The following is a 12,564-nucleotide window of genomic DNA, read 5'->3' on the forward strand; positions in this document are numbered from 1 at the left end:
ATTATTATCATTAGGGAAAAAAAAATCTAACTTTTTGCAATGTATCAAGAGACATCTTTTAGAGGCACAGATCTACGTGTGCAGTTTTACATTTTGGTTTCTAGTGAAGCCTGTTCTCTTTAGCAGTAATGGGCAACTTCATTTGAGCAGATTGTTTTCAACTCAACAGAAATAACAATGGTCCTCTGGTCAGCCTTTAACATGAAACGTTAGCAAGATGTGTAAGAAGCATGGGACAAACATGGTGGCACCAGAGAAGAGGACACTGTGTGTTAGTGTAAATACAGCAGCAGTAAGTACCAGGCATGAGGGCAGAGCAGTTCAGCTGGGTGGACTTCTCAATGGGGCTCCCTCCAGGGCCAAACCCAGCAAACCCAGAAAGCCATTAGTGCACTACATTTTTGATCTTAAAAGAAAGCCCTCAACTTTGGTATTGGATAGTCAACGAAAATTTGAACAATCCTAGCATTATCACTAAAACTTAAACTTTCTCATATGCAATTCAATACTGATTGACCTAAAGCCCTTGAAATATTTGATAGTTTCAGGTAAAGCTGGGGCTTATTGCCTTTGTGGATGCTCTAGAAGCACCAAGTGTTGACTGAATTATCAATTTCAGCAAATGCTAAGACTGACTCAATTTGGTTACCATTCTGCCTTGGCTAACTGAACACAGGGTAACTCAGGAAAGCACTATGAGGACTGGCGGAAGCCCATAGGCTCACCCACTCACAGGGAAGAGCGGCCGTCATTCCCAGTAAAGCATTCCCAGCTCTGAACAGCCTGCTTTCTGAATCTTCCTGCTAACTGGAGACAGGTCAGGGCTGGGGGCGGCAGGATAAAGATGAGGAGCTGTTTTTAATCACTGCCACAAATGCTTGGGAAAAAGATAAACCTTAAGCCACCAAAGACCATTATTTCCTTAAAGTGTTTTCAAAATAAATATGTGACTGATCTTCAGAACAATACATGGGCATGGATATGCTAAAATGGCCAGGAAGACAGATCTTTGGGACAATGCTTGAGTACTATATAATCAAGTCCCAGGAGGATGACATGTTTCCAATTTCCTGCCACAACACACACACACACACACACACACACACACACACACACACACACACACCCCCTAAACAGCAAACACCCCAGGATCAAAAAGGAAAACTAAAACAGGAGGGTAGGGATGTGGGGTGTGGCATTTTAATATTTCATGAAGCAGATTATATTTTATGTGTAAGGCATGTGTCTCAAAGGAAAAAAAAACCAAATATACAATTCTAAAAATGTTATCAATGTTTAATGTGAAGATTAAGTAACAAATCAATTAGAGATTTTTTTCCTTAAACTAGCTTCATTTCCTCTGAATTTTTTTAAGAGTTAGAAATTTACCATTACACTTACTAGTTTAGAACCACCAGATTTTACTTCTGAAAAATCTAATAGCTTAGAAAATTATAATTTTAATGTTAGCACAAAATTACTTCCTAACACTTTGTTTTAGAAAACTTTCCGCAGCCAAAGATAACCTATTCTTGAATTACAGTACTGCAAGGCACATATAGAGACTCACCTCCTTTAAAACACACAGGAGATACACTCCCTGAAACAGGATTTTGGACAGTCCTTGGACAACTGGAAATACTACAAAGTTCAGTTAAAAACCCCGCCCTACGGCATCACGCACCTTGTGTAAATTCCCTCGCTCGGTGGCCGAGGACAGCAGAGACAAGCAGCCCAGAGACTGGCAGCTGGGCTGGAAGGTGGTATGGCCTCCAGAGACTCACCATCTCCACTGTTTTCAGAGACTTGAATTTAATATTGGGGTAATTATACCAGAAATAAGAATTTCATTTTTCTTAAGATATATCTAGCATCAATTTTTGTACAAAGAATGATAAGTAAGTTGTTTTGTTCAGTACAACTGAAAATATACCATTTAAATCCTTCTACCAAATTTAATGCAGCTTAACTAGGGAGCGGGCGTGCCTTTTCCTCTCAGCGCTCGGGGCCAAGCACGTCTAACCATAGCTGCAAATGGAAGTTTAAGAGGTAGATTTTTTTCTCCATGATGCATTTTTGCCAAGAAAATAAGAACAACCACTGAGTGTATTTTCTTAAAGTATTTGGGTCTAATGAAAAGAAAAATAAAAGATAGATATGCTATAGGTTACAGCCTGACATTTTAACAGCCACAGTATTGGATGTTTTGTGACCAGATACATTTCAGTTCTCTCAGGGTCAAAATACGAGTCTGCCAACTGTATTGAATCCTCCTCCACCCCCTCCACCAGTTGGCCCACAGCTTCCTGGTGGGTCATTGTCATCAAATCCATTGGGCCGAAACGAACAGGAAGCAGATGCAGCTTGTAGGGCCCGGGCTCGAGCATTCAATTCTTGTTCCTAAAATTAAAAGTAATGTTTATAAAATTAATTAGCTAAGCAGAACGGATGAGTATGGCGCATACACACACCTCCTCAAACTGTGTTAGTCTCTACCAAGCAAGCACCCTTCATTTAAAAACTCTGACACCAAGACAGGCCCGTGCTTTTAATCCCAGGACTCAGGAGGAGACAGGCAATGTTTGAGGACAGCATCATCAACAGAGATTTCTAGGACAGCTGTGGTTACACAGAGAAACCCTGTTTGAAAAAAACTAAACAAAATAAAATAAAAACTGACATCTTTGCTATCTCCCACTGAAGTACATAGTTACCTTTGGAGAAAACAAGGCAGAGAGGACAAATTCCTCACGTAACTGTAGTAATAAACACCTTACAAGAGGAGGGTCAACTCCTGCGAAACCTCTAGTACAAAAGGAACTGAATTCTTCAACATCTATAATCCATTTTGTTAGTGTGTGAGTATGACAGGTTGGAAAAGATGCCTGGAGTCCCCCTCTACTGCTTCCTGAGGTTAGTCAGGCGGATCTGGAAGAACAGCAGTAAGTAAACGAAGCCCATCTCTGCACAGAACTCTCCCTCACTAATTTATTAGAAACTTTCCCAGGAAATCAGTGATGTTTGTCTGTGTCAAGTACATGTCAGATGCTTAATAAACACTAATGCTCTTATTTTAGACCATTATTAGTTACTGGGAAGCTGAGATGGCCTAATGATATGAGCTTCACATTTGGAGCCCACATGTTAGAAGAACTGACTCCCACAAACTTCTCTTACTTCTACATGTGAACAACATGCATGCACACACATACACTCATGCAAAAAATGTATAGTTAAAATCATTATTCAGTTTTACAAAGAGCATCTGTGAATAAATAACAGCAGAATCACAAGGTAGGATGCAAAACTGGCCCTAAATCAACATGAGAAGAATGGCTGCTCATGGTCAAATACCACATGGCTAGAAGAAATGGGTAAGCCAGAGCAATCTGCGGACTTGGACTGTATCCAAGGAGGAGTAGCTGTGGCTATAAAATGTGCCTGCCAGCTCAATCATGGAAAGCAGCCAGCTTCTCATCTGATAAACATCACACTGATAATCTGTTTTCTTCAGAAGGAAGGGCGTACCGGGCCTTGTAGTATACATTTTATTTTATACATCTTCCTATTTTGTCTTAGAGCTCTGCTCTTCTCACAACCTCCAACCTTCAAATACTGTGATCTGTAAGTCTGAGTGACACAGGCAAGGAAGAGATGACCAGATACATCCTATTTCTTTTACCTGGATATTAAGCCAACTGCATAAGTGTTAATCAATTAACACTAATTAATTAATTAAGTTAATTAAGTCAGTCTAGTTCTAAATTCTAATTATTTTGCAAAGTTAATTTTTGTAGGGCTGGTGAGATGGCTCAGTGGGTAAGAGCACCCGACTGCTCTTCTGAAGGTCCAGAGTTCAAATCCCAGCAACCACATGATAGCTCACAACCATCCGTAACGAGATCTGGCGCCCTCTTCTGGAGTGTCTGAAGCCAGCTACAGTGTACTTACATATAATTTTTGTAACACTCTAGAACATTGCCATACCCCTTTAAAATGTATCATGTATCATCCTTTAGATTATAATTCAGTAAATTTGAAAGCCTTTGAATATCCCTATAATTTCATTTAAGTTACTGTGGTTCCTTTTTTGTTTGGTGGACGAGGTGTCATATGCCAGCCTCTAACTGGCAATCAATCTTCCTGCCTCCAGTCCCTTCCTGTTTGACTTGCTGGCATGCCCCACCACACCTAGCTTTTGGTGGCTCTTTTTGTTGATAGAAAGTTGAGAAATTTCTCTCTCTCACACACACAAAACCAAACAAATGTGAGGACCAATTAACATCAAAGGAAGTAGTTTCTTGAAAAGGACATACTCTTGACAGACCCCTCTCATATGAAACTTTTGTTCCATAGCTTTTCCTCAGTAAATGGTCTTTATTCCTTGGCTCTGTGGTGAATCTTTGAAGAACACAAATATCCTTCACATATTCATTAAATTCTTTATCTGATTCATCTGAATGTGAATACATTTTCCTTAAAATATGGACAAAAAGAGCCTGCAGGAGTTAAAGTCGGTGCGGTGGTTCAGCATGTTTGCTGTGCAGGCAATAGAACCCATGGAGGTGGACGGAGAGAACTGAGGTATAGTTGCCTCTGACCTCCACGGCTGTACCACGCCCCACATAAAACAGAACCCCCCACCCCCAAAACCAAACTCTCTTCCCAGCAGGAGGAAACAGAACATTGCATTAAGTTTCTGTCTTTGTATGGCATGATTTGATAATACTTTGTAACTAACATGACATCATTTGCAGTTATAAACACCTGAGGCACAGCTTTGCAATTAAAAACGAAGTCTTGTGTATTGCAGATAACTGGCAATATTTCATACTATATGTATGATGAGTGGAAATACATACATCTAGACTTAGGCTTCAGTATCCCTGGAAAATGTGTCAACTTTAAAGTTAGACCATTGGATTAACTCTGTTACTCAGTACTGTTCAGAAATGCTATCTGTGCTTGCAACTCACCTGCAAATACAGCTTGTTGTCCTTTGTTATGGCATCCATCAGCTCTTTCTGTAGGGGTGGATCTCCATTGACCCAGACACCACTGGCTGGATTGTCACTGCCTATGCCATTAGCTCTGCTTTGTTTTTTGTACAAAAGCACATAAGCTGTGTCTTTTGGAAACCTACTTGTGATTTTCTGGACTGACTGAAATGAAGTAAATGTCACCCTGCTGTCATTAAATAAAAACCACTCTTGTGACATTTCCTTATTTTCCAAGTCCTGTTCAATGACTGTATTGGGGTTTTCTATCCCTAGTAAACAACTCTGGGAGGGTGCTAATGCCAGACTTTCAGACTGGGGGCACATCTGGTATGAAGACTCTGTACCTGTGATGTTCCTGGCATAAGAATAGTAATGGCCACTCTCAGAGGACACACCAGAGTGCACAACAACCGAACTTAATAGGTAGGGCACCAATTGGGGGCAGAGAGCTTCTTCAGTCCCAGAAGGTTTTAATTTCTTAGGTAGGTTCTCATTAATATCAGTGAAGTCAACATCTACAGACCAACTCTGTGACAAGGAAGAGAAGGAAGCAGTTCTTTTAACTGGCAACTCCAAAACCAGAGGCAGTGACACATTGTCTAAAATTTTTCTTCTCACATGGTACTTCTGATCATAGGAGAATCTCAGGAGGGTAAGGATAAGATACTCAGGCTCCTCCGTGATTTGCATAGTTTTCTCTGCGTTCTGTAGAGAGGCACAGCTTTCACAGTAGTATTGGTTCTCACCAGTAAGAACCTCTGGAGCCAGAAAGTAGTTTAGTAAGTCCGTCACTGAAGTTGTGCTTTCGCCTCCCGGGTTCTGAGGTCCATCTTTACTGATGAGAATCTTTGCAGAGTCTTCAGGGGCAGAAGAGTTTTCAGCACAGTGAAACTCCACAGGAGCACTGCCTAATACTCTTTGATTCACAACTGAGTCACAGACAAAGGCAGCTGTTGCTGGATTATAAACTACTGGTTCTTCTTCTGGGTCAGTGACACTGGTTTGCATTAGCCCATCATCTGGAGCACTGGGTAACGAAGCTGTATCTTGGAAAGACAGGTCTTCCACAGAAGGGCTAGGACAAAAGGCTAGCGAAAGATCTGTGAAGGCTTCCACTTTGTGTGAGGTACTCCCGCAGTTTAGGCAGCAGATGTGAGTCCGTAGCTTCCCCCCAAACATTTTCTCTATTAGAGTCTTCTCACTGTCAGCTGTACCAGGGGACTCTGTGGGCACTGCTACCTTACTGGCTACTTCTTGTAAACAAGTTTCAGCACAGTCCAGACCTTCAGAAGGCTTATGTGAGGACTGAACTCGCAAGATCTTTTCTTCTTCATGGAGTCTGCAAGAGGGTATATCATTACACAGCCAAGATTAATGGTATTTATGTTTGAGATCTTGGTAGCTTATAAACATGTTAATTCAATCAAGTAAAAAGCTAAAAGTTGTTACAGTTATAGGAAAGGCCATAAAGAGCATGCTCGCTCTCCACACTCAGCTCACATCCTCTGCACTGCTATACAGTGCACACACACCAAGCTGCAGTCAGCCACACGCAGTCCGCCTCACACAGCTCCCTGTGCTTGACATCTCAGCAGCCTAGCACCGAGAAACCAACACTACACTGAGGAAGGAGGGCTGTGCAGGCTAACTGTCTTTACTAATTATCCATACCAGAGAAAGGAGTGGACACAGAAATATACAGGTAAAGTAGGTCTTATTGTTAATGAAGTGGTAAAAGGACACCACAAAATACCAAGCTCCTAGAGTTTACCAAATGGCTCTTAAAAGATTTTGGTCTCAGGGCTCCTTAATATTCATTAAAAAACAAAACAAAACAACCCAAAAACCAAACAAAAAACCCCAAACCCAAACAACTAACCCCTATGGAACCATGTTCCGTTCTCTCTCTGCTTTCCAGCTGCCAGGCTGGTCTCAAATTCCTGCTGCCAGGCATTCTCTGCCATGACAGACTATAGGCTCTCTGAAACTGTGAACCAAAATAAACTTTTTTCCTCTGAGTTGTTTCTAGCCATGGTATTTTATCAAGCAACAGAAGGGCAACATATGTATGTACATACATACATAAAGATATTTACTATATTAAAAACAATAAAATATATAAATCAATATATCTAGAATGAATCCATCACAAATTAATTTTCAGCATTTTTAAGTAAGCAGCATTGCTTCATACTTTTTAAGTACTCTAAGCATGTGGCGCCACAGAAGACAGCTGGGTTCCATATCTGCACTGCATCCTTCCTTATTGATATCTGTTTTTACAAGATGAAATAGGCAAAGGAGAGCTGAGCTCCCACAGATATGTAGTTAGAGGCGATTTGACAAGAGTTCTGAAGTTTTAGCTGCTCCTCAGGAATCCTGTTGCTCTATTTTGATAACAGGTCCTCTAAAGAGAGAGCATCCAAAACAAAAACCAAACTAAGAACAAAGACAACTTTATAAACACACAGCCACACATGGTGCTTTAAAGATCAAGTCTGAAATCAGTACTAAGGGGAATAGGGTACTGAGAGAAGACGGCTTAATGAACTTTAAACCATTTGTACCTGTCCAGCAGAAACCTGAGGTACTCAGAGCAGTCCTGTTGTGACCTGGGAGTAAACCACGGAGGTCTGGAAGCCTCAAAAAATATCCGAGGTGCGTAAGCTTCCCTCTTGATTGTGGAAAGGAAATTCGAGAAAGTGACTCTTACAGCACAAACCAGTGACTGAACCTCATAAAGATTATTCCCATACTCCATTTTTACCAAAGTATGCCAGGCATGGGTACAAAGCAAAGGCAGAGGCAACTTTTACATTAAGCAACCAGTAGATTAGTCACAAATGAATTCTGCACAGAACTGGTACCCCCAAAAAGCCATGGGGCCTGCTCAGATGGAACCGCCAAGTGGACACAGGGGTGATTAACACAGGACTCATGTCTCTAACTCCTTCCATAGGGTCCCTGCTTTTATCCCTCTGACACACATGGCTTTGAGTCCCTAAACCTTTTTAAGGTTTAGGGACTTTAAGGACCTTTAAGGTGAGAATGATGTTAATGAATGCAAATGATGCGTGTGCTGTGTGTGCAATAGGAACCACACATATTTACTTTGCTGAAAATTTCTGTCATAAGTCGTACATGTGTGGATGGGAGCATGCTGGTAAGGACTTTGATAATCTCTCATTCTCTTTATTTCTCTCTGCTTGCTTGCATTCTTTACTTCCCTTCTTCCTTCTTCTCCATGCCCCTTTCTTTCAGAAATTCAAAGGCAGTTGATAATGAACCTGGGTCGTACAGGCTCAAATCTCAGGTATTCTCACAAAAAGAAAATGAACAAACATAAAAAAAGACCTGGTTAAAATGAAAATGTGGATTCTCTCTGTATTTGAAATATTTGTGGCATAAAGTGACAGTGCCCTTCTTGGTTCTTGAAAGCAGAGAACCCTCCTGTAGGGTTTCTTTCCTAATAGCTCTGATTTAGTAAATAAAGTATACATAGCTACACAGATGCACACACGTTTATGTACGAAGTAAGTATAGAATAAAAATTAATTCAGCAAATTAGTAGAAAACAACAGGAGACAGGAGAGAGAAGTTTTGGTGTTGTTTGGTTTTGGTTATAGCCTAATGCTGCTTTTGTAGTATTATGACTGGCTTGAGACTTGTGTCTGAGCCTCTTGGAATACTGGCAATACAGAAGTGTGCCACCACACCTGGCTCAGTTTTTATTTCCCTGGGTCCTGATGTTAATTTGTTAACATATTTCTCCAGGTGAATCATATCCTCTGAGTGTATCACCAACTCTAAGCCACTACAGTCATCTCGAACTTGCTCTCATTCTTGCCATTTATTTATTTCAGTTCTAAAGGCTGTCGTTTCCCGACCATGGTCAGTCTGTGAGACAATGGCAATTAGAGTGAACCAGAAAAATAATGATGTATGCTTTATATGAGCAGCATACCTACATTTCATGTGTGTTTGAGCCTTAGCTAGAAGTTCTTGGAGAGCGAGATCCTTGCTTGATTCTTATCAGACTACACACGGACCCTCTGAATGTCTGTTCAATGAATTTAACTAAAGGGCCTAGACCCTGCCTCAAGTTGACTTTACTGAATTAATTTGTGGATATAAAGAACATCACAAAGTTTTAAGTTCAAGAGCTTAAGAGATGAATAGTGATCTACAAAGATATGTAATTACAATAAAAGAATACCTAAAAGAAAATAAAGAAAAGCCGAGTGTGGTGGCAGGGGCAGTCAAATCTCTGTGAGTTCGAGGTCAGCTTGGTCTACAAATTGAGTTCTAGGACAGCCAGGGCTACACAGCGAAACCCTGTCTTGTAAAACAAAACTATAACAAAACCAAAAGGACCACAGAGAAAAAAGCCTAGACCACAATTATTTTGTATTCACTATTATATCAATATATTCAGTCTCTGTAAACCAACAAAACAAAACAAAATCCCAACCATAGTCAATTCTTTCCAGTCCTTTCTTCCATCCCTCCCCTCCTGTCTCTTTGAGATAGGATCATGCTACATAGCCCAGACAGGCCCTGAACTCAGAGTCCTGCCTTAGTCTTTTGAGTGCTGGAGTGACAGGTATATGACATTAAGCCTAGCTTTAAAGTTTTTTCCATAAAGGAAATTCTTATCATCAGGAATGTAGACTTTATGTATAGCAGGTTTTAGAACAATATGTCAGCATAATAATCCTCTGCAGGGAAGGGAAGCAGGGAGAAGAGACGAGAGTTGTAGGTGTCCAGGCAGAGTTCCTGAGCATTTGCTCTTTATTTTGGACAAGACACATAATTCCATCAGTTAAAAAGACTCATGATGATATATAGTTTAAAGAACATGATCATGCAGTTAATATGTACATGTTACACACATAAATACTCACTTGTGTATGAGCCAAAAAAGCAAAGAGATGTTGTAATTTTTTCATTAACGAATTACACCCATTTAGATTTAAAGATAATACTTGTCTTCTGAACCTGAAAAAGAATATAAAAAGAATATAATGTTATCTATATACTCAAGCACTTTTTACAAAGAAGCTCAAAGGAAGCTAGTTTAAGAATGGGTCATCCTCCTCATGTGAGGCTATGCCAGTGCCTGGCAAATACAGAAGTGGATGCTCACAGTCATCTATTGGATGGAACACAGGGCCCCTAATGGAGGAGCTAGAGAAAGTACCCAAGGAGCTGAAGGGGTCTGCAACCCTATAGGTAGAACAACAATATGAAATAACCAGTACCCCCAGAGCTCGTGTCTCTAGCTGCATATGTAGCAGAATATGGCCTAGTCGACCATCATTGGGAAGAGAGNCCCCTTGGTCTTGCAAACTTTATATGCCCCAGAACGCCAGGGCCAAGAAGTGGGAGTGGGTGGGTAGGGGAACAGGGCAGGGGGAAGGTATAGGGGACTTTTGGGATAGCATTTGAAATGTAAATGAAGAAAATATCTAATAAAAAAATTGAAAAAAAAGAAAAAAAGAAAAAGAATGGGCCACCCTCAGTGTTCCGTGATGTATAGGGCAGCTCCCGACTAACCAAGTTACTAGCACACTTTGTTGAGTACTCATACTCTCCCTCTGCTTCCAGAGTGCTGGATCAGAGGTGTATGCTGCCACACCTGGCTTCTAGCACACTCCTTTTACTACTGAGAAAGAGAAAGGATTCAAGTGCTTCTAGAGGCTGTAGGATCCCCTGGAGCTGGAGTGAGCTGCCTGTCCTGGGTGCTGGGAACCAAACTCCCAGCCTTCTCTCTGGTGCCATGATTTCGCTTTTACATCTGTCTATGCTGATGTTTTGCTTGTGTGTCTGTTTGTAGACTTATATCATAAAGATGGCGGGGTGACAATAAATGGATGGGCTCTTGCTACATGGCCTGGTATAGATGCTGTCATAGTTCTATTTTCTGGGTCAGAAAATATAAATTGGCTAAATATTAATTTAACTTATAAAAATAAATCAACTTAAAGTTGATTATTTCAAAAGTAAAAAATATTCTTCTATCAAAACACATCATTAAGTTAGGGTGACTTTAAAGAGAGGAGGAGTGTGGCTAGAGGGGTGGTCAGCAGTTAAGAGTACTGGCTGCTCTTGCACCCACAAGACACAAGTATCTGTAAGTCTACTTTTAGTAGCTCGGAAACCCTCTTGTGGCTTCTACAGTACCAGGCCCTGAAGTGGGATACACACAGACACTCAGTAAAAGCATCAGCATAGACAGAGTAAAAACCAAGTCCTGGTGCCAGAGAGAAGGCTCAGAGTTTGGTTCCCAGCACCCATGTTCAGGCAGCTCACAGTCACCTGTAACTCCAGTTCTAAGAGCCCTACAGCCTCAGTAAGCACTTGAATTTCTTTCTCTTTCTCAGAGATAAAAGGGGTGTGCTACAAACCGGGTCTGGTGGCATATGCCTGTAATCTGGGGGTGAATGTGTAGTCTGTAATACTCAGAGCACTGTGGCAGGAGGATCATGAATTTGAGCCCACTATGGCTAAGACCTAATTTTCCTAAAATAAGAAAACAGGAATAACAATTGATAAATTGCGAAAAATCTAAGACTGATTGATTAAATCAAGTGCTGTCAGAGGTATAGGGTCACAGGTACAATGATATATTGGTATTAAAGGTCAAATTTGGGTTAGGGAGATGGTCCCTGGGTAACCTCATGTCTCCGGCACTCATGTGAAAGCTGGGCAAGATGCTTCTCTTCTCCTCTGTCACCCCAGGCTCCACGAGGAGCCATCAAGTCAAGAAGTGATTGAGGAAGCTATCCTGACATCAGCCTGTGCACTCTAAGCACGTCTACAAGGGTGAGCATCACCCTCAACCTCTGTAGTGTTTAAGGGAAAATAATTTGGCATATCCTAGCCAAGGAAAAGTCTCATCTGTGCATGGTTAGAGAAATGTTAACTATGAGCAAAGCACTCTGATATTTACCAAAAATATAGGTAAGGAAATATCAGGCTGGCACGATGGCTTGCTGGGAAAGGTGCATGCCACGTGAGCCTGATGGCCTGAGTTCTAATCTGGAACCCATGGCAAGGAGAAAACTGACTCTACAGTTTTCTTCTGGCTTCTACACACATGTCACAGGGTGCATGCATGTCTCCACCCAACACTAACAAACATTTAAAGAAAAAAGATAAACACCATGTCAAGTGATGACAAGGAAAATTTCAACAGGGCTCCTTCCAGATGTACATACACATACATTAATTATATGTAACTGTTTTGTATTAGATAACTATACAAAAGTTCTAAAACAATGCACATAGCGGATATTTTTGAGAATGTATGCATCTTGGTTTCTACAAGTTTGTTTTTTCAAACCAAGGAAAATAATTGATGTATTTCTTAAGAGATCTTCCTGTTTTGAGATAGCATTACTGGCTGCCACAACACTTTGTAGTTACAAGTGCTTTAGGTCGCTACTTTCCATAAGATGACATGGCTTGCAAGGTGACCTCTGGTGGTGAGCTATGGACTCTTCAGCCTTACACTTAATACCACGTGTATCTAAGAGGATCCCTTCATCTTTTTTTTTTTTTT

General features: G+C 40.9%; 1 protein-coding gene across 1 annotated transcript in view; it reads right to left on the reverse strand.

Annotated features, from left to right (window-relative positions):
* Positions 1-1,270: 1,270 nt before the first annotated feature.
* Positions 1,271-12,564, reverse strand: part of Usp38 (ubiquitin specific peptidase 38) — a 31,139-nt gene continuing 19,845 nt past the window's right edge. Inside the window, exons 7-10 of the mRNA XM_021220659.2 lie at positions 9,905-9,998; positions 7,568-7,674; positions 4,977-6,339; positions 1,271-2,400 (exon numbers count right to left, since the gene is read on the reverse strand). Of these exons, the coding sequence (XP_021076318.1) occupies positions 2,239-2,400; positions 4,977-6,339; positions 7,568-7,674; positions 9,905-9,998 (1,726 nt within the window). The 3' untranslated portion in view covers positions 1,271-2,238. The remainder of the gene's footprint in view (positions 2,401-4,976; positions 6,340-7,567; positions 7,675-9,904; positions 9,999-12,564) is intronic.

This window comes from Mus pahari, chromosome 20, assembly GCF_900095145.1.
Source record: "Mus pahari chromosome 20, PAHARI_EIJ_v1.1, whole genome shotgun sequence".
Classification (NCBI taxonomy): domain Eukaryota; kingdom Metazoa; phylum Chordata; class Mammalia; order Rodentia; family Muridae; genus Mus; species Mus pahari.